The sequence below is a fragment of the Hylaeus volcanicus genome, chromosome 1 (assembly GCF_026283585.1).
Source record: "Hylaeus volcanicus isolate JK05 chromosome 1, UHH_iyHylVolc1.0_haploid, whole genome shotgun sequence".
In the NCBI taxonomy this organism is placed as follows: domain Eukaryota; kingdom Metazoa; phylum Arthropoda; class Insecta; order Hymenoptera; family Colletidae; genus Hylaeus; species Hylaeus volcanicus.
In genome coordinates, this window is record NC_071976.1 from 28,729,892 (window position 1) to 28,753,242 (window position 23,351).

The window sequence follows — 23,351 nt, forward strand, 5'->3', positions numbered from 1 at the left end:
AGACACAGTTTGATGGATCAAACTTGTTCGCACGTCGGGCGAGTTTCCTTTATTTTAACTTAACGAAACAAATGTCACCCGAAAATAGATATGCTATTCGAGAATGATATCTCGTGGTAAAATTTACAACGATACAAATATTTGTACGTAACGTGATGTATTACTGGCCTGTCGTGCAGACATCAGCTGTCTCAAAGTGAAGCTAGTCAGTCGATATTGATACCGACAAATTTTTACAAGTTATGTATTTCACAAGCGATGAACGGAAAAAATATCTAAGAGTTATGGTTTCGACGAGCAATAAAGTGAGAAATTTACAACGCTTTAAAACCACGCACACACTTTTTCTCCATTCCTTCAAAAATGCTCGGAGCTGGAGAAAAGTATAGGAAAAACAACCCATCCGTTAAGTGGTAATTTAGAGTCTCCTAGAAGAAAGGAAGCAAGAAAGAAAGGAGGGAAAGCTGTTCGTGTTACTGGGAACGAAGGTAGATCTGAAGTATATCACAGTTACATACGTATTCTTATATCGAATTCGGATATTTAAAGCTACCGTCAAAATTAATTGAAACTGGATTTAAAGTTGTTATCAAAGATTTTTACTTTAGAATTTTGTTCAGCTTCGCGTTCCAAAAAATTATTCCAAATTTCTGTAGTTTCGAAAACTATAGTCAATAAATTTCAAAAGACATTGGAATCAAAAAGCGTGTGAATAGGCTCTCGGTAGGTAAAGTGTTAATATAATCGAGCCATTTTACGAATAAATTCGAAGAACATGGATGAAATCGACCGACTTGGTAGATTTAGTGTTAAGGGCAAGGTTTACCCCTTGGGTTATTTCTTACCAGTGAAGATTAATACAACGTCGCTTAGGTCCCCTTTCCTATTATCAAGCCCGATCGAAGAGGAAGAGACTCGACGTTGCAGAAACATGTCTCCATTTCTCCCCTCATCCCGTACCGAGCCAAGCAAGCGAGGACATGACTTAGGACGTCTGATAACAGAGAGACCGCCCGAATCCAGGGACTACCGCAGACAGACGCCAGTTGCCACACTACTCTCTACGGTCGAAGGACCTTTCACTTGAATTAGACCCGCCAGAGAACGACAATTCAACGTTCAAACACGCCTCACAGTCGATCACTTGCTTATTACAAACAGCCAGAGGTGACTGAAGCGAGGAACAAAAGGACGGCCAATAAACAGGCAACTTATTCAATGATTGATATTACCTGAGCCACCCAGGGTAAACCGCGCCCTTTGACATTGCTATACTCGTGTGTCGCTTAATATCTGGAGAAGTTACCAGCAATACCGGCGAAACGTTGGAGTTTCCTATCCAAAGGACACGATTTACATCCGGAAGCCTTAAAGGGGGAGAGTTCGGGACACTGAAAATGAGGCAGTTCTTTACGAATTTTATGGGCATGTTCGAATACCTCTAGTTGGAGAAATTCTGAATTTTGAAGGATTTTAAAGCCTTCGATTTTTGTCTTAAACGAAAGACTAAAGATTTTCTTTTCAAGCGATAAATCATTTCTCTGTGAATTCTACTCAGGAAGAATGGAAACCTGTGAATTTTATTCTCCTGCGGTGCTCCACACGAACGAAGAGCCACTTAAACTGTCTGCAGGAAAGCAACTCTTCCGACGGACATCGTAACCTCCGGTCCATAGCTGGCTAAGGCGTTACACTGCGATGCCTTGATGGATACTATTCCCTTTCGTTTAATGTCTGCGTTCCTACGAACAATGTTCGAACAACTTCGAAGAATCTGGGCTGGAAAACTGGAACTGTCTTTCAACCGTGATATTATTGGCGAGAATTGCGTCAGTGGTTAAATAGAGAAACTAATTGTGGTTGTGAAATTTCAGGAAGCATTTTCGAGGTATTTTTGAATGAATTACAGTGGCTTTGTTGGTTCGTGATTTTACCGAGCTATCGTTTTGGCAAGGTTCTAGTAGACATTTGTCTATTATTAATTATAATCTGGGGTTGAATATGATTATCATATCGTTAACTGAGACTATTGAGTTTTTAGTTTTATCGATATTACTAAAAATCATTTTTCCTACGATTGGATGTTTTTCATGTATTCTAATCCCGTACAAATATCTAATCATGGAAATGCATTTCGTTCTTGGATATAGCATTATGAAGATTATTCCCTTAACCGATATTACAACAATTTATACGCAATTACTTTACCTCTTATTCTAAATTTATATTTAGCACGTGTCACGAACGTTGTGGAAGAACTTTCCTTGTCAAACACGGCACCAATTTCGAAATTATGTCGCTTACTGTAACTAAGATTATCGTCACGTGCCAGTCCCTGCTCTGGGAAAATTGAATTCAGAATTCATAAACTGATTTCAGGTTTAAATTAGATATTGTGCCGGCGTGCACTCTAGTAAATTTAAATAACGTCAAACAAAAATCAAGAATATTGTAAAGAAACATGGACAATGGTAGATTGAAATTGATTTTCCTTTAATCACTGAAATTGTCCAGATGGTTGTATATAATATTAATATATGAGAAAATATTGCGAAGACGTTATTAATCTATATATTTACATTACGTATTAGTTTCAAATGGCAACGTTCAGATTTGCAGTATAGATCAGAAATAAGAAAGTCTTTAGCATTAAAATACCAACATCGGTTCACTAATTCCTTAAAAGGTGCAGATTTGCGAACTCTTCGATCGAATGAAAGAAGAAAAGAAAGAAATGACTCAACAGATTTGTAAAGCAAACAGTAATACAATTGCGCACGAATTTATCGATCGACCCAATAATAGAAGACCTAGTAGCCAGAAGGAAAGTTATAAAAAATGGAAAAAGATTACATGCTTGATTAATCGGAGAAAGTTGCTTACTTATGATCTAACTTAATTCTCGTATGTTGATAACAAGGTACTACGATAGATACCTTCGATAAATAATTTCGCTGAAGTTGTGGATTCGTCTACGTAAAGTTTTTGTGACTTACCTGAAACAAAACCGAAAAGTCCAATTAGTTATGTGTATATATATTGGATGAGTTTGTTTTAATTTCTCACGAGGTAACTATTCACTAACACATCCCTTACATTAATCATTGATAGCATAACAAAATAGTGGAATTATCTCTAATTTTTTCTCTCGTTTATTAAGCAAAATTGATTTTGTGACAAGTTCTAACTACTTTTAGTTCCATAATAACTGTTGCATGCGAGTTTTTGGCACGCCATCGTCATTCAATGAAAGCCTGCATCATTTTAGCAGTGATTACATGGAAGCATAATGTACACAGTTAGCATGTTATTATACAACAGCTGATAGACCAATAAATATTTAGTGCGATATTATTTTGGTTGGAGATATGCTTAAAAAAGGATTCACATAAAAATAAAAGAAAACCCGATACAACAAATCTAAATAATGCTCGCTCGAAGCTTATTATATGTAGATTCATTGCATGTGCTATTTGGATTTGTTATATACTACATTGAATACATTGATTTCGACGAGTCGTCTTTTTCTGCTGTTCGAATGTTCTTCATTCCCTGCGTGGTTGCCAAAAGGCAAAGTTGGGCAAATTTATTCCGAATAAAGAATAACGATTCCTGATTTATTCGTAAGAATAAAAACAAATCAATCCTTCAGCCGCTGTTCTTCTCCCATGGTTTAACGTTGCTTGCTTCGGGGTGAGAGTCTGAAGGATTCGTTTATTCTTCTTCTAACGAATACATCTGAAATTGTTATTCTTTGTTCAGATTTAAATTTGTCAAACTCTGCAAAGCTTCTCTCTTTCAATATTTATTTAAGTGAATCGATACTACATCTCGCGATATAATAACAGTTCCGTAGAACCAGAATCGATATAGGCTAGAACCGTTTCGATCTATAACTTTCACGACATCTTTTCGGTTCTCGTAACTGTTTGAAACAGTTATTTTTGCGAGCATCTCAAGCCCCCTGGCAATAAACTTTCCGCGTGGATAGCGTAAAATTATCAGCGCGCTGTCTTGCGATTTCAATACTCGTCAACTATGATTTACACGTTAGATACATGACGTTCGCGCGTAGAATCGAGAACGATGCAGTGCGGCCCGGCCAGGTGGGGTCGGAGCAAAATCAATTGTAATCAAGACCGACGTATAAATCAAATCGTCCGCGAAGGGGTGGAAAGTAGGAACTGTACAGCAGGTCGCTTCCTCCTGAATGATTTGTTACCGGGACGCTTTAGGAACCTCGGCATAGTGTCTTTCTCGCTTTTGTCCCCACCTCCTTTCGTAACTGTCAGCGCGCTCCAAAGCCCATTACCTCGTGAGAGCCAGAGGGGTGACTGTCGTCTAGATACGCCGCGGGGGAAACTTCTCTCGTATCGTTTCAACTTTCGGCCACGAAGAAACAATATCCATTGCGTACGTGCGCCGTGATACGAAACGACACGAGTGCGACGTATATTGGTTGCTACCGCTTTCAACCGTCGCGAAACTTGCCTCTTTATGGCATCTGTCAATCGTTATTCGTGGATTTTATTTCCATTACTTGGAACGGTTTAAGGGAAACTTCAGACGCCTCGACGTCACTCACGTATTCCTCTTCATTTCACGCTGAATCGACGGCAATCCTTCCCTACCGTCGCTCTCGGACCGAAAATCTTTGTCAGGTTACTTTCGTCAGCCTTTTTATCGTGGCTGTTTTACCTGGCGAGAATTCGTACCAACGTAACATCACGTTAAAGGGTGCCCTTTTATTTCACTAGTTTACTGGTTTCAATATTCATGATTTTTTGTTCGACCGAGGTAATTGATACGAAGTTACACAATTTTCAAAATATTATTTTTACTGATACAAATGATAATGGTAAACGTGACCCTGAAATACATGGAACACGACAGTTGGAAATTTAACAGAATCTCGTTTATTCGTTCGGTCTCACAAATATTCGTACCTTCTGAATACGTAAAAGTGTAAACTGGAAGTGTAAAGTGTAAAGTGTAAATTGCAAAACAAATGGAATCGCATGGATTTGAACCGTAGATACCTTATAAAAACTGCTATGAAATTTTCAAGTAAAATTTAAATCTCGACTGCCCGTGAAAAATACTAAGCCGAACGAAACGATCTGTAAAATATCCTCATTCGGTCTCTAAATTCACCTCGGCCAATATCATGGAAACGTCCCGGGGGGATAGCCGTAGGGTTTTCTTGTTAGATAGCGAATGAAAATAAAAATGTATAAGACGGAACGGAATCGTTCGGATAGCTGGACCTGGATTCGGTGCGGATCCTTCGGTTGGCCGTAGGGCTGGCTTAATCCACGAAGCTCTACCCATGCCGTCGATGAATTTTTTTCTCCCCGAGTCTCTCGGGGCTGCCGCCTACAAATGACACTATTACCTGTTGGAAATCTTAATTTTTATACAAGAGAAGTTTTCACGTTTCCAGGGTTCGCTCGAATAACCGCCACGTGGTTACTGAAAGTTCTCTCGCCGCGAGAGCGGGAATTCCAGAGAAAGACTGTGTGCTCGGGAACTTGGTAGTCTTGCGCACTTATTAGCTAGGTAGTTGTAACTTTGAGGATAAAAAAGATTCGAAACGGGTCGAATCAATCATTTTCGACTTTCTTCGATTTAACGTTCGACAATAACGTTCGGTGGTGACTGTTTCGTGTGGTTTTAACAACTCATAATATATGACGACTCTCACTGTCTACAGTATTCGCAGTAAAATCCACGTATACATAAACAGCGGCTTTCAATGCACCCTCCTAATAAATCCTGAGTGGACCTAACCCCTTCAAGTATCTAAAAAATTTATGTCGATTATAGTAACTGCAAGAAAATCACGAAAATTGCTTCGAGAAACAGAATATCCCCTTGAATCGATAAATGGTTTCAATTTTCCCATTCGAAGGGTACCGTAATTCGATTGGACGTAATGCTAATGGCGTGACGCTCTCTCCATGACTTAAATGGTACTACGGGGATCGGTAGAAGAGGCTGACGAGGTTGTAGTATTCCCCTAGTTCCTCCCAAACCGCAGGGTTGACAGGGTGCTTAGTCCCCAGTCCCCTGAACTGACCGATAAGGTTGGATCAGCGTGGTGGCAGTGGTTGCACCATATCGCGAGGTGGAGTTAAGGCTTGCTGAGTGAGTTGCAGTTAATCAACTTGGACACCGTCCGCGCGGAGACAGTGGAGGTATAGAAAGGCTTCGCACCGAGCACCGTGGGTACATGGGGCTTGGAACGCACTAACGTGCTGGAAGTTCGCGCTACATGTGCGAATGCTCTGATTAGGTGTATCCCAATCTTGTTACCCCGAGGGAGGTGCGTTGGCGTAGACCACGAGTTTGAGTACGACAAGCAGATCCACCTTATAGCTCTGTCACAATCGATAGTCTTTTGGAGTCCTTTCCATGGTCTAGGCCCTAGACTCTAGGGCTAGGGCGTCTAGGGTCTCCGATTCCACAGAGAGAACCCTTGACACTCCCATTCCCTGGTTCTCGTCCGTTACGAACAATAGCCGCCAATTATGACCGGATCCCTCGGGAAGAATATTTCTGTTCTTCGGGCGCTACAACTTTCGAATGCATCGTCTCTCGGAAACGGTCGGGCTATGATAAACACGTGAAAAATATTTTTCATTTTTCCCGGTAGGGATAAATTCGAGTCGTTTAAAGAAATTATTAAGGAATTAATGCCGAAGAAAGCATTAGTGAGCATTAGTTGACAAACATCCATGATTTGGACTGTAGCTGGTCGCAATATTAATATTATCCTGATAACGAATAGCGAAACTTATTCCAACAATGTAAATGGCGAAATAAATACTTACTCGTCGTGTAGGAAACGATCAAACTGTATTTTACACAAACAAGCGCACGTGTACGCTTAAACAAGTAAACGTGTGTGATATATTGATATGCATGCGCGCCATACACCTGGTCGTTCCTTGCAATTATTCCGTTGAATAATTGCGTTAAAATGAAATATGAATTGCAACAAAAGCGTGGGATACGAATTAATTTCGAAAATGTCAAATTACTTTGTAGTACGAATCCTGATTTCGGTATAATTAGAAATTACTATAGAATTGATGTTGTATTAGTTCCTTTTATTTCTTTCAATTTCATTAGATATATCTAACGTTTCTGATATGGAAATTCCAATTAAACAGGTACCGAACGCGATGCAATTAATATGTATTTGATACGAGACTCGCATGCCTCGACACACCTCAAATTGTTCGTAAACACACCTTAGGATGCATTGGTATATCAATTTCTAAAGTAAATGTTTCGATGGTATCAAAACACGTCTCAGTCTCGTCACTAATCCAAGTCTACTCTAAACAATCAGTCCCCTGTGAGAACCGACAGCTACGTAACTTGGACGGCCTCTAGCCGTCGCCTAAATTGTTCTCAGTCGCGTGTCCAATGTCAAGGTTCCCAGACAATCCTCAGGGCAGCCATGAATTCTACCAGAGCCAAATAGCGTCGAGGTATCTGCCTTCGCACGATAGTCAATCCTCGGGCCAGACGTGAATCCGACGAAAGCCAAGAGGCGTTGAGTTACGGTCCGCGAAAAAAAGAAAGGAAACGCATAAAATCAATTTACCCGCTGTCTAATACTGTTGATAAATGATTCAGTTTTATCGTGGAGAATTTTAAGGAATGTCGAATTCTTTAGGTATACAATAAAATAATGAAAATTCAGTGAGACGAAATTACAGCACATGAAAAAACATTCTGAATAAAATTAATGTTATATATTCAACGTAGAATATTCTTATAATTTCGACGCGATACATTTATCCACTGTTGAGTTTACGTTCGTAAAACTTTTGTCCTGTTTTAATTACGAAAATGTGATACCGTGCTGAATATTTCTACTCTATTTCTTTCTATATAAATAATGCGCAACGCACGAAAGGTAGCAAAATGACACAGCTGTCGCTTTCTCAGATTATCAGCCCATATCCCGTATGCAGTTTGAACAGTTCGGAACAGTTAATGCGAATGTGCTGGACTGCACGTGTGGTAGTAGCAGGTAAGGTGCGTTTCCGAAACTCGGTGATGCAGTTTCCATCGAAAAAGTTAGAGCGATACAATGGCGCTGGGACGAGTTTCGTTAGGTTCGTACATCAGGATAGTATCGGAGAACGTTTGCCAGTGTTTCGAGCGATCTTAAACTCGGGACACAGGTGTTACCTCTTTGTAATTTCGTTTCTCGTACGAATGAATAAATCTAACTCCACTCCGCCCCACGTTTCCTCGCCTATTCCTATCGTACCAACATCGACGTTTGTACAAGGATCCTTAGTTTTATGTCGAAACATCGTACAAATTATTTCAGCCCGTGAATTCAACGAGATCCTTTCTTTTTTCTGCATTAATATCAGAGATGGTTTAAATTTCTTTAAGATGTAGAATTTTATTTCTAGCGGAATAATATTTATTTCTAAATAGTACTGCATCAGAAATTATATTTTCGTACTTCTTTGTTCTAAAATTCTGGTGAAACGTGAATAATTGAATCAACGATAAATTGTATTTTAACGATAGATAGCTCTTTCACTTACAATCGATTTACCGTTGTATTTTGTGTGTGTGTGTGTGTGTGTGTGCGTGCTGATTAATTTCACTGCTTCTGTATGCACAAGGTACGCACGTCTTAACTCGTAAAACCAAGCCGGCTTATGAGCGTAAGCCGTGTTAATCCAATCTGCCAGTCGTAATATAATGGCGTTTAATATTCGCCAGTCCAATGGTGTTAGATTCACCTTCACTCGATCTATACAAAGGATTCACATAATTGATAATCCCTCTACGTCCACAACAATAGCTATTATTTGCGAATATATCGTTAATTCGTATTTTTTATTTATTAAATTCGAAGAGAAAAAGTCTTTGATGACGCTGTTGCATTGTTCACCTCATCGTCGAGTACTTTTGTCAAAGAGACAACTGATTATTGATGACGTATAATTATAAAAGGATTTAAAATAATCCTGAAGAACAAAATGAAAACAATTTAAATGGACGATACGATTAATTAAATAGATATTAAAGTGATTAGTTTTTTCCTCCTTTATTTACTAATGCGAGCAACATATCAATATTCGTCAAAAGCCGTAAAGAATGCGTTCAAAATCTTGGTACCTTCGGGAGTTTTCAAAACAGCATTAAGATGTGAAACTTCGAAGGGTAGTTTCACTCTTTAAACTTGAATTACCAGAGCTAAAAAAAGTCCGTATCAAAGTTTCATCAAAACCACAGGTGGGGTGGTACTTCGCAGACGTTCTCTGTTAATATAAAAATTTCAATGTTATACTCGTTCTCTTATGTATGTTATATTTATTTTCGCTTGTTTAATGAAAATATATTTAGATCATGAAAACGATCGCGCTTCATTTATTTTATTAAATGTAATCACTCACAAATGTAACTAATTAATTTCTATAAAAATGAGAGACCCAAAATGATTTCTTACTCGTTTCTGATTCAATCTGATTGCAATTGATTTTCACACTATGATTCGTTAATTCGTCAATTGTACCTTCAATCAAGTTCAATATAAAATTTTCCATGCTTTGTATATGAAGAAACAAAAGCAACTAGACCCAGCTTCCTCGAATAATTAACTCATTGTCAGAATACAAATTCAACGTAAGCATAAAAATTGAATCGCAATTAAACCCAGTATTGACACTTTCTGATAAGTCTATATACAAAAATCGAACGCGAGATTATTCCTTCTCGATGATTCGTCAGCTTCTGTGTACAAAGGTGTGAATAACGATCCAATTCTTTTTTAGTTCCAGCTAAATTCAATTTTCCGCGACTCATAGTTTACAATGTCTACATAACGCAATTTCAATTTTGTTAAAAAGCGAGAACAGTAAAACAGAAATACAACAGTGTATCGTGTATCTTATATAGAGTTAATTTTTATGAAATTATTTATATACGATTTTAACATTTTTTCAAATGTTGGACGTTATTTAAACACGTAGTAAACTGTATTTACTTTATTAATATCGTCCAACGTCGTTACTGAATAATAATAATCGTGAATATTAAACACTGGTTTGAAATTTTTAAGATTTATTTGATGGACTTTTATGGAAATTCATATTTCTATAATTACAAATAAAGAATTTAAATATATTCTTGATATTTAATATGTTGAAGTCGGACACGTCCTTCATTTTGTCATATTTCAACAAATTCCAATTACCATAAATGCATAAGCTTCGGCAGTCAATGTATAAATAACAAATTTATTTATTTCCTACTTTACTATTCATACGACTATTTAATGTCCCATACATGATTCAAAGTATGCAAAGCGGTTTAAATTCGGCAACATTCCACTATGAAATGCAATCACACGTATAATAGAATACCGTTTCTCTACTGGTAATAAATATACTTTCCGAATTTTTATCTAAAAGGCGATTATACGAGTCAACATGGACTACTACGGTAAATCGCACTGTCGACGGCAGACTTTACAATCCTAAGAGGATTTTTTTTTTTCAATACTGCTCAATTAATCCTTGACATTCGTCGAAGATTAACATTCACTAAAAACGTCTAGCGATTGTAAATCTGCAAATACTGTGGAGGAATACATCGATAAACGTTGCTACGGTCGCCTTCATAAACCAAAGAAATAATATAAACTACTTTGCTTGGATGGTAAATAGCTTATGGTTGCACTTAATATCAATTTCAAGACACGTAGAATAACATTAATCTAATAAAATAAAAACGAAAATGAAAATTGTTCTATGCGAGTTTAATGTTGGACATAGTGTAGTTAAGGCAATTGAAAACTTGAATGTACCATGTGGTGGAGTCACAATTAACGAACGGACAACACACCGTTGGCTTGCCAAATTTTGGTCTGGCAATATGAGCCTCGTTAGTGAGCCAAGTGGTTGGCTAGAAACCGCTGTCTATGAGGATGAGTTAAGGAGTTTAATGGAATTTCATACACGTCAAACTATATGCACTGTACTTGGGACAAAAACTCGAGTGCATTGTTTCGTAATTTATCGACATTTGGAATCTATTGGAAAGAAGAAGAAGTGCACTAGGTAGCAAATTATAAGACGCGAATTACATCAGCAAAAACGATTTCTAAATATGTTTCACAAGGGATCACGACATTGCTGTTTCAGAATCAATAGAGCGAATATCAAGAGTGTGCACGTAGAAAGTGAAAATGGAAGTAACGATTTTCGCGAATATTTCGCGTTTCGAGAGAGCTCGAAACTCAACAAATTGCGGAAGTAATGGATTTATATACGTCACACGGCTTTTCCTCGGGGGATTCGTGACCTGCGAGTTTTTCTTCCAATTGAATAGCACGTGGATGGTATCATTTTTGCTGTATTATTTTGTTTGTAATATAATATGCTTCTGCAGATGTTACTTCTGTTAAAATAATTTTTCATTACGATACGAAAAATGGTTTCCGACGATGCAGTATTCATTTGAATAATGGACCATCAGCGATCTATAAACTTTGCAGTAAAATTAATGGTTTACTTCACTTTGAACATATTGTCGCTCTTGTAATCGAAATAAATTGTTTTTGTTTTCTAAGTTTCTTAAGTATTTCAGCTACGTTAGAATTGTTTCGATTTTGCTTTCGCAGCAAATACGTGTAACTAATTTATAGGAAAAGAACTATATTTGCGATGCAAATTAAGCATCGATATCACCGAGTCAGGTAAGATCAATTACACGTCTCATTATTCAGCGTTTTTTTTTTTCTCGAAACCCGATACCTAATCTGGCGCACGGATCAACGATGTTTTCACCTTTTACAGGATGTTATTTGAATTTCTTCTCGGAACGATATCTCGTTTGATTTCCACTCGCGCAGAAATTTTATACAGGAGCAGATGTTCTGGAAAAACGACGATCGGGATCGTGAGAAGCGTCGTCGAGTGCACATCGCCGGACGTCGTCGTCGACGGTACCGACAATTGATGTCGAGAATGTCCTGAATGTTTGCCGCCCAAGGCAACGAGACTTCGTACTTGAGGCGTCAGTCGAGCGACAATCTTGTCGTCGTCATCGTTACCGTCCTTATTCTCGAGAAATGCTTCCTCGAGTAATTTTTCATCGATTATTTCTATAATACATTCGAATACGTCCCGAGAAAACGATTCGCATTAATTAATCCGCGACTGCTGATCTTTCGTTGGTACAATCTGACTTTGATGAAAGTACCATTTCTTGAGATACGAAGGAAACTTACAGGACAAAGATTATTTCTGTTTTACTGTGGTCAACTAGGATATTCAAAAATAATCGGGATCCTCTTTTCCGAGAAATCTGTATTATGCAGTAGCCATAAGTTTTCCACTCTTAAAAATAATTCCAGTTCACACGGTACGGTGGCATGTACTCGTATATGTACAGAGATCTAAGTCAATCGGTTACCTATATCTTGAAATATCGTTTCCACCAGTTTCAGAAATATTGTTTCGAGAAAAACGACCTCAAAGTTTCGACGTGCAGTGTTATAACGTACAGAGAGTTCCGTTCAAAGTCCACCAACTTTGCCAATTTTTCGAAACTTGTGAATCCGTTCTCCGATACATACAAGTTTTTAATAAAAGCTTTAACAAAGTGACGCCATTAGAATATACAGCAGAAATGAACTAATTTTTTACTACTTTTTGAACTACTAATTTTTTAGGATAAGGTGGGTTAAACATTTCTCTGAACGGTGCGATTTTCTTGAAACTGTATTATCGATTTTTTTTTTTTTTTTTTTTTTTTGTATAAATCATGTACCTCAAAGAGTCATATGATTTCATTTAAAATCGAGTAAAGTAAATAATTAAACGGATCAATGATATTTTACGAATGCATACATTTCATGCAATCGAATTAATCGACGATAGCTAATTGAAAACCTGAATCACGAAACGTCAATTTTCATTGTTCAATTAAGATGTGGCGAGATTTATAGTCGACACGGGGTTGTACGAAATTCTGCATAGCTAGCACGTTCCTACTTTAAGAAAACAGCAAGTTTCCAGGTCCCACTGGAGTTTCGTATTGACTTTTAATTTCAGATTACTAACTTTTCCTTCTCGGATATGCATTTTCATTAGCCACTCTCGGTGATTTATTCCTTGTAATGCGCGTTCAAATAATTTCGCACCTTTTCACTAGCTTACCGTCATGTTTTACGTTTCGAATAATCGCGCGATACAACTGAGTAAATAAAAGCGTTCCCGACGTCTCAAACATTGCTTTCGAAACGTTAATTTCAGTGAACGTAAATAGCCGGGATGCGAGTGTAAGTAACCAATGTAAAACTGTAGGAAACTTTCCACGAATAGGTTGAAACACTCGAACCTATATCGAGTAAACATTTGTCTGAGTTCGAACGATAAGCAAAATATTATTGCCACGCGGAATATTATAGGTATTCGAGGGTGAATGACTTTAATCAAGTATTTGCAAGCATCGTCGCTTGTTTTAAAACATAGCAACAGAATAAATACGTACACTTTGAAGCCGGCCATCGCGAGACAAGTATACTCGATGAAAGTTTTTCAACAATACTCTCTGTACAATTTCAAACGTATTACGGCAGCTTCTCCGAGCAAAAGAAAAGTTTGCGAAATTGTTTCCAATATTCTCCCTTTTGAGCCGTGTAATTTTTTTATATTTCACTCCTCGGAAAAGGTACGCGAAAAACGTGAAAATGTAAAGGGATAAAATTAAACTGGAACCTGTATGTGAAAGTTTGAACAACAATCGCTCCCCAAAGGAAATATGCGGAAATGCTGCCATGGTACAGCCTCCAGGATCGCTATTTTATTAAAAAAAATCGAAATAAAAATTATTTTTCTGTTAATCGATACTTATACAACAAACGCCAGCAAATAAATCTTCCGTTAAGTCGATTGATTTTGAAAAAAAAAAATTATTTCGACTTCCTCTCTTAATTCTTCTTCAACGAATTCAAACATTTATTGTGAATTACATTTATTTTATTACTTTACATTTAATGACAAACGAAAGAAAGAATTTTCATTAGATAAAAAATAAAGGGACGTTGTACGCGAACGTTTGAGTTTCAATATTACCAACAGCTAAATAAGAAAAAAGGAACGAACGTGTTTGAAACTTTCGAATATTAAATTTTAATTATGTGATCGCGAATTCGGTTTTCCGTGGTTCCTAGACGTACGGTGATAACTAACATCGAAGAACACCGATGGAAATAAGTTAATCCAATTCCGTGCGTTGCAACACAAACACGAGCATACGTACACACATAGCTGGGTGCCTTGCGTCGTGCATACAAAATCACACGTACAAACAAAACGGCACGCGGTAGTCGCACATCTAAACATTGATAAGCTAATGCCGATAGACGCGAGTTTTTGACAAGAAGAGCGGTCGGAGTGATGACAAACTAGTAGGCTTTTTGTGTGTCAGACAATAAGAAAAAAAAAAAAAACAGTTCCATAGCTCAAATAAATTCTACCTTCAGTGTTTCTGAGAGAAGCAGCTTCGAAAATTTAATGATACTAATTGGTAATTGTTCTATATCTTGAAATAGATATATTTTATATTCGCTTTTAGTTATTTCAAGGAACACAAGTCTAAAAATGTAACGATACTTTCAAATTGAATTAATAAAACTAGAGGATATTCAATTAGAAATTAGATTTAGATTCTTTAAAGTGGTATTAAAAATTCGATAAAAATACTTAGAAGGTTATATACGTACTACGTCTATAATAGTTTAATACAAAAGAGGAGATTCTATACTAAATAAAATTTTACAAGAACGAGTAAATAACTGAAAATATCTTAAATTTAATAATGGTTTTGCAATACGTTGAGTTTAAAATTGAATATTTATCAAAGGTTTGAACTGTTACTCTCATTGACTACTTCATTGTTTAATTTATAAAGTGGCCGTAGTATCATGGATTAAATACGTTTGAATATAAGTACGAATTTATATACTACTAATTCGTTGAATACATCAAATACGATTCATTCGTGTATCGATATTAATTCTCAAAACACAATGAAGCATATTTACTCAATAATACCGTTACCAATGAACTGATAACAAATCCTAAACTTTACATATTGCGCAATTATTGACAGAACATTGTCGTTCCAGAGTGATTCATGCGACAAGCTGTACACACGTTAGTCGCCTTTGTTGTCCGTTCATTATAGAGTGTGCACAAACAAAATTACGTGACTTCGACAGGATGGTATTGACAGATAGTTCCTCTCCAAACTGATACAAATATGATAGGTTTTGTACGATTCACGTAAGCTTCAATCTTCATTAAATTTTGTCGATTGCGATTGCTTAAACTTGTTTGATTTAAAGTTATATCTGAAGTGAGTCGATCGATCGATTTATAATTTAACATGTAATTGACTTTCGGGAAAATCGAGCTTATAATTTTTATTTCTGAAATTGAATATCGGATGAATAAACTGTAAATATAGAATAGTTTCGTCTTGTCGTTCTCTATAAGGAGATATTTTTCAAAAATTGTTTCAACGATTAATTGTCCTGCCGCGCTCTTTAGAATTTTCAGCAAAAATCGTCCCACAGCCAAGGGGTTAAGCGAGTCGAATATGGTCGATACATAATAACAATCGACCCTTTCGACCCTCTTAATGAGCTTTCGCGTCGTGCCTTAGAGATTTGGATCGGCAAACTTATTAATTAAACTGGACTATACGAACATAGAGTCTCGCTCCGAGGTGATATCGAATTTCATGTCCTCTGTTCCATACGTGTCGCTGCTCGGTCTAGATCGAACGACGCTCGCGCGTAACTCATTGTATTTATTGCTAAAATATCCTACCGAATGTTTATGTAAATCTACGAACAATTTAGTAGCAACGTCCGTAGGAGACACGAAACTTTGTTTTCCATATTCTGTCCATCTATCTTTATCTCTAACAGGCGATAGCAATCAATGACTCAAAATGCGATTCTGCCCGTCGGGGGATAGGCAACGCAATGAGTCTGGGCAATTATCCTAGAGAAGAATCGTCAAGGGAGCCATTTGTCCCCAACGAGAGGAGGATCCGACATGTCTCCATCAAATTGGAATCTACTTTTCTAGGATGGTAGATCACAGATTCCCGTTGCTACGTGTGAAACATTAGATGCAATACCACGACAACTTCGACGACATAAGTAATTAATGTAACATACCTTGTTATGTTGGAGAAGTTATTGACCACGGTAGAAGATCATCTTGGAGAATCTATTGGTCCGTGTTCAGATCATAAGAATTTTTTATTACGATTTTACATGCTTTTTGAAATGAACACAGACCTCCGTAGGACTCTATTGCAAATCCAGTATGGAAGGACAAAGAGAACACTTCATTCGGCATGTTGTCAAACAAGGTGAGCGAAGAAGTAAGAAGAAGGATAGAGATGACATTTTCATTCTAAACGAGTAGAAGTTGGGGGTGGTAGGGTAGGAAAAGTTGAAAGCGAGCAGAGATGACCTTTCTTTCTAGATTCGTTATTTATTTATCGATAAGTACCATTCTCGAAAGTGTGCTTTACGAGAAACATAAAAATAACTAAATAATTCATTATTTGAAGTAGCATGTTATTTCAAATAAATCGATACTAGTTTCATTTTCGACTAACAATAATGAAAATAATGGATAGAAATAAAATAATTTCAAATAGCTATTTCTTATTTTACTCGTATAACGAAGAACGTTGCTTTAATAATGTTTCTAAATCTATCTACTTGTCGCAACAATATCTTATCCATAGCGATAGCGACCTGTCACCTACCATCCTGCAAAGACAGTTTGAAATAGAAAGACGACACGATGGATTCTTTGTCTTTCATATTAAGACGAATCCGTGTAATAGTGCGTACGTGCATTTTAATGCATGTCAGGCTACTTACACAGACACAGAGAACAAGCGTACAAAATCTATACGCTTCGTAAATAAGGTTTACCAGCTGGATTATACAACGTGAGTCACTTGACTGAAATTAAATTGTCAATTCCATAAATAATAACTTTAGCGAAAATTGATTCAGCTGATTATTATATGATTTCGAAGGGAGCATAATTCGATGCTATTAATTTTCTTATTGGCGGATATGTCGAGCAGACGAGCAGGTTAATTGAAAATTTTTAAACTAAATCATATACTTTTGAGAACGTTGTTGCTTATGCAATTATTTTATTTAAAAAGCCTATGGAAATGCAATAAAAGATTATCTATTTAGGATAATTAAATATAATAGCGATAATAAGATAGCAGTAAATTTAACGAATTCTGACACATATCTATATTTTAGTAAATTAACGAAAATTCAATTAACAAATTATACAATACTAAAATATAAAGTTATTTAAATTTATATTATCTCCGATTTCCGATGTTTGATTTCATCTCCAATGATATGTTTTAATTTAGCACAAAATATATTATCGATGAATTTTTTATCATTTCTACGAATAATTTCGCTATTTCACTAATTAAGTTTTATATAAGCAATGTAAATAACGGAACAACCGCAAGGTTCGTTTCTAACCGGCAGTTTTAAAAACTGATAGAGAAAACTTTATGACGGGAGCATAGTTCGAAGACCTGACGAGAAAACGAACTTTACCGAACGTTTTGCATAATTGAAATTAAAGTATTTCCTAAAGTAATAGCTTTCATGCACGAATTGATATTCACGCTTAATCGTGGAAAGCGACGAATTGAACCGATTAGTGTATTTAAAAATATATGATTACATTTAAAAAATAAACCAAATACAATCTTCACGCGTGCTTCGCGTGTCCATCACTGACAGAAATTGTTCAACTTTTAATTACACCCCCTTCGAAATTACATAACATTTACCGAAACCAATTTTCAAAGTTATTACTTACTTCTTGTAGATGTGGTTCCAGTTAAGTGACAAGCCTTGTATTTCGTCTTGTATTTGGCGTTATAGAGTGAACAGAAGATAGAAGGTAGGGCATACATAGAAAAAGAACAGTGTTACAGATACAGAGATACATAGAGTATAGGGCAGAGATGTACGGTCAATATTTATACATTTAGATTGATACGTATAGATATAAGTAATAGAAGTGAAAGCGTAGCGATAGACACGCGTGAAAATATGGAAGATCGAGGAAGAGGATCACGGCATTTAGAGAAAAAATCTACTGTCTAATCCTAATTGCAAACCATCAACCAAACAAACGAACCAACCTCCTCGGTAAGGCCTAGCAGAAAATGTTCGCGGGCCCCCTGTAACAAAAACATATATAAATCATAAGAAATCATAGGCGAACGAAAAGAAACAACTACGTGATTTTAATAACTGACACTCATGTACATTACAATATGATATGAGGGAGCGACAAGTACTCGAGATGGTGGGTAGGTGAAGGTTTCGGGGGTGATAAACTAAGGGGTCAACGAATTCGAAACCGAACGCTCTATATTGCTAATATGTTTCAGTTTCTATTAAAAAAAAAAAAAATTACGAGAAAAATATTACGTAATTCACATATAATACATATAACATATTACATATAGCATATATTCATATGGTCGCTATTTTCCAGAAAATGATAATCGAAATCATCTATGACAAATGCTATAGCGTTCATATGTTTGTAAAAAGCATCTTAATATTTCAAATGTTATATTAAATTTTATACATATAATAATATTCTATTTTTCATCGAAACCTATAAAATTTAAAAAGCTTACAAAATAAATAGATATCAAATTCATAATCAAAGAAGGAAATTTTCCGCCCAAAAATTGCAAAGTTCACCTGACTTTCACTCGCTGTAGGTACACGTGATGGCTAAACTGGCGTCGAAAAGGTGAAAGGAGCAAATTCAAAAATTGCGATACCTCTAGTTCACCGGAATCGAAACTAGAACGAAATGGATGAGAAGTCTAGTAGAAAATGATGTACCGTTATCGATATTTCGAACACCCTCCGGTTACACTGGGATTGGTTGGAAATATACAAGGTGCGTCACGCAATTTGCTACGGATACCTCTTGTTTCGATGGAAATAAACGGTTATGTCATTTTGGGTTATGTCCATTTTGTCTATTCATTTTTCTTCCGATGCACCCGTCGATTGTTAATTATACTTTCTTAATTCTTCACGTCATACTGCATATTGGAGAATAGTATTGGAACAATGAATACTTCGATCGGTATTTTAAATAAAATACGTATGAAACTATTGAAAAAAAAATACTTGTTATGCTATGATTGACACCTAATATTTTTACACGCAGAGTGACGAAAGAAATCGATTCATCTGAAAAGATATATTTTATTCCATTTGAAAGTGTACAGTTGAACCGTGCAGTCGTCTTGTTAAAATCATGTTAGACATGAATTCGTAGAATGGCAGACCGTGTTATACCATTCGACGGTTGTCTTCAACGTTCTTTTTAATGAAACAAGCAGTGCTACTAGTTCGATTTACGTGTCACATCCTGTATATCGGGTATTTCCACCGACTCGAGCATCTAGAAAATCTCTGATCCTTGAGGTGATACAAGGAAAGGCGAAGCAGAAAATTGTTCGTTTCGAAGAAATAAATATTCTGAGAAGCAAAAATTTGGTTTCTATATAATAGGGATAGTTTATATTTCATTAACGCTTTCGTACGAGCCTCCGATTAAAAGATTATAGACTGTGCTACCTGTGTACAGTGAAAATATCGCAGTCGTTGAATTATCAGTGGGAAGAATAAGATTGCGTAGAAAAGGACTTGTTTTTGATAAATAAGTGAATAGATAAATACAACAGTGCAATGAGTAATATTATTTATTAAAAACATTGCAAGTAACTTTATACGATGAATAAAGTGTTTATATACAAACATCGTGCATCAGATATTATCATTATTTGGTAGTGTGTATGTTTATATATTGATTCATGATGACTTTAATTAATGCTGTAGATCAAATTACAGTGAATGATTTAAAAAAAAACCGTGCATTTAATAGTGTAAAATAGTTAATAAATATTGGCGAAAGTTACGGGTGAACTGAATTATATAAAAAATAAACTAGTACAATTTGAAGCAGAATCTGACAATTAAATATTTCGGTATAAAGTGTAATATTATAAGCAGGGGTCGATGCAATCGTGAAACTTTTTTAATATGCTTCATTTAAACAGTTTGAATGAAAGTTTTATCAAATAAGTTCGCCCATTTCCAGTTTCACTCGGATAGGACAAATACAAGTTTTAGTTTCGAAAGAATTTATAACGAGTATTAGAATGTTTTTAATTTATTAAATTTTATAAAACTTTACAGTTGCTACATTTTCTTTCGCACAACAGTTATTTTGAATAAGGAGTATTTTACTTTCTGCTCAATGAATTATAGCCATTAAAGGATGATATTTTAATTATTATTAAACTCCCAGGCGTACAAAGAGGATCGCAAACATATTTGATTTAACTTCGTATTCCACTGGCTAGTTATATACGTATAACTACGATGTATATAACATATGCCATAGCTCAGTTCATATTTCAGTTATATTAACACAAGCTAAATCAACAGAGGTAATTAATCAAACTTAAACTGACGGAATTTTGAAACATTTGTACGAAAAAGATCAATTTTACTTTCGAAAGGTTTAAATTTTACTTCTGTTCCGATTGTTTAATTCGAAAGCGTTTAAAACTGATTTGGCCATAGATGTGAACAATCGTTATAGAGCAACTATATGCACGTAACTTTTCCCGGTTATTATAAATGAAAATTGCAAGCTACAACTAACACCACTTCACGGTGATTACTCCGATCCAGTAATCATGTTTACTGATTAATTTGACGATTGTGAGCGATCGAATTTGTATTACTTCCTAAAATTATCATTAAAATTAATGACATTCGCGGTATATCTATAAGAATCTAATAATATACTACAATGAATCATAACATTAATGATAATATGTAAAAAAAAAAAAAAAAAAACTGTGAACTTTATCTCAGAAAATGTATAAAAAATACAAGAATGAAGGTGCCGAAAGTAGAAGATATTAATTTCTCGAGTACCCATAACGATATATCGACTGGACAATACGTCACTAATCGAAATCATAAAGCACGGTTACGGCACGAATGCAAGTGCCGAATACACACGGTGGCTAGAAATCCATAGAAACGCCGGTACAATGGCCCCAGCAGTTATAATTTACAGGTAACCACGATAAAGGGATCACGATAAGAGGAACGTCGGATAGTACCTTTTACAATTTCTATATTACTCGCATTCATTACGTTTCAAGCCCTCCCCTCACGCGGAAGATTAAGTTTCTACATCCGTTCGGTGGATCGCTTTGTTGGATTCACAATCAGCATTAGGGTAGTCCATATGGCGAAGTTCATATAACTACCGTTTGCACGCTGCTGCCGCGGCAAGTTGCACGCTCGGAATCGATAGGTAATTCTCTGTTACAGGAGATACACGGAAATATAACGAGAAACGGAATCAGATATGCCGTTTCCACCAGCGTCTTTGCCATCCCCTCGAGTTCTTTGGTTTCGCGCTCGCCTTATTGTTTCCCTTGATTTCATCGCTTTGCCAGGCCAAGTAATTGCGCCCGGGGAAAATAACGCTCGTTCATATTCATGAACGCGTGCACACACACACACACACACAGCAACCTTGTCCTAATCTTCGAAAATCTTGTTTCATTGGGAATTTCGCGTTCGCGTGTATCGCTCGTAATCGCTTAACGCCGCGGAACGAATTCATTCGTAGTTTAATACCACTGTTCCAGCGATAAAATTTGCAAGTTTGTTCGACTAACTTGACAAAAGACCGACTTATTTTATCCTTTCGAATTTTTCACTCTTCCTCTGTGTATATCTGTTATGCGAAATTATCGAGGGGACAAGAGATACGCGAAATCTCACATAACAGAACAAGTGTCTAACATTCGATTTAGCCGCTTATGAGAGATTATGAGTCGTTGAAATTTACCATATTTAATATAACTAGTAGTTTGTTCATATGACATTAAAAAATTGTTCAATTTCACAAAGTTTTCAAAGTGATGATTATTAACGGTCCATTGTTTTCTGCGGTGTAAAGTCTAGCTGTATACTAGTGTCAGTGCCGAGAATTAAAATGGTAAAAAATTTGGCCAACTCGTAGTACTATTTCTTTAACAATCAACCATCCCGGGTTCGCCAAAACACAACAGACTCATCAACACACATTCAAACACGGAAGCTTCCATTGTATTTCTCCGAACAGTTCATAACGACAATATTGATCGTTCTTTCTGATGGCTTTAAAAGTTGCAATAACTTTTTAATGGAAGCTCCGGCATTGAGTTTTCAATCGTTCGTTGCGTTTCATGGGTGTTCTGGCACAACTTTTCGTCGAACTTCAAATACACTCCGTGTCGAAACAGCGTATCGTCGCACGTGAACAATCGGGATTTAAACATGTGTTGATTTTCGTGTTTTCGTTTACTCCGTTTTTATTTCAAACGGTAAAATTGTTGATCGAAAATGAGTATTTTACATTATGTTGTATCATGTAAGGTACGGTTATTGTGTGTACAATGTATAGTGCGTGTGCAATCATATAACGAACGATGTTTAATGCGTGTACATACTTACAACTCGGAGTATAATTTAACTGTCCAACAAGGGAATATCCACAAATTCCAGAGCTCATAAAATTAGGAAGCGTTGAGAGCATACTGGATATCTCAGCTGCAGGAAGCTACCTGAATAATTTTGTGCATGAAAAACAGTGAAGGGTTGTGCTGTACGCCATTCTATCTGCCTTGACATGGGTTACAACGGGTCAAAAGTTTTTCACGGTATTACTTTTGAAAAATCATTCTAAATTTGCCATAAAACATTCGACTAAACACGACTGACAATCTCTTTCAGCTCCGAACTTTTCATCTCCCTACAACGCTCGTTATTAATGTTGGCTATGCGTCGACGATGGTACCATATGTTTCCCGTTGATCTCACTATTCGCGGCACACGAATAAAAGTTTATCTACGCGAAACTTTATTCGCCATACGTTATGCAGATAAAAATGTTCCGAACTTTGGTGTATCGAACCATATATTCGACGCACGATGCTTGCAATACCGTTGCTGAAAGTATGCGGGCCGGTGGTAGACTATTTACACGAAAAATGTGCCAACTTAACGTTCGCCGATGTATCATTTATTAAATGTGTTGAGAGGAGACAGAATTTTTGTACAGAGGGAGGAAGAGAGAGAGAGAGAGAGAGAGAGAGAGAGAGAGAGAGAGAGAGAG

The 23,351-nt window shown here is 36.5% G+C and overlaps 1 protein-coding gene across 2 annotated transcripts in view; it reads right to left on the reverse strand.

The window, feature by feature from the left end:
- The window catches only part of LOC128878756 (synaptogenesis protein syg-2-like), a 261,777-nt gene that overhangs the window by 146,935 nt on the left and 91,491 nt on the right, over positions 1 to 23,351 (reverse strand). For both annotated transcript variants that reach the window (XM_054127245.1, XM_054127234.1), the window contains exon 3: positions 18,274 to 18,312. In XM_054127245.1, the coding sequence (XP_053983220.1) occupies positions 18,274 to 18,312 (39 nt within the window). The remainder of the gene's footprint in view (positions 1 to 18,273; positions 18,313 to 23,351) is intronic.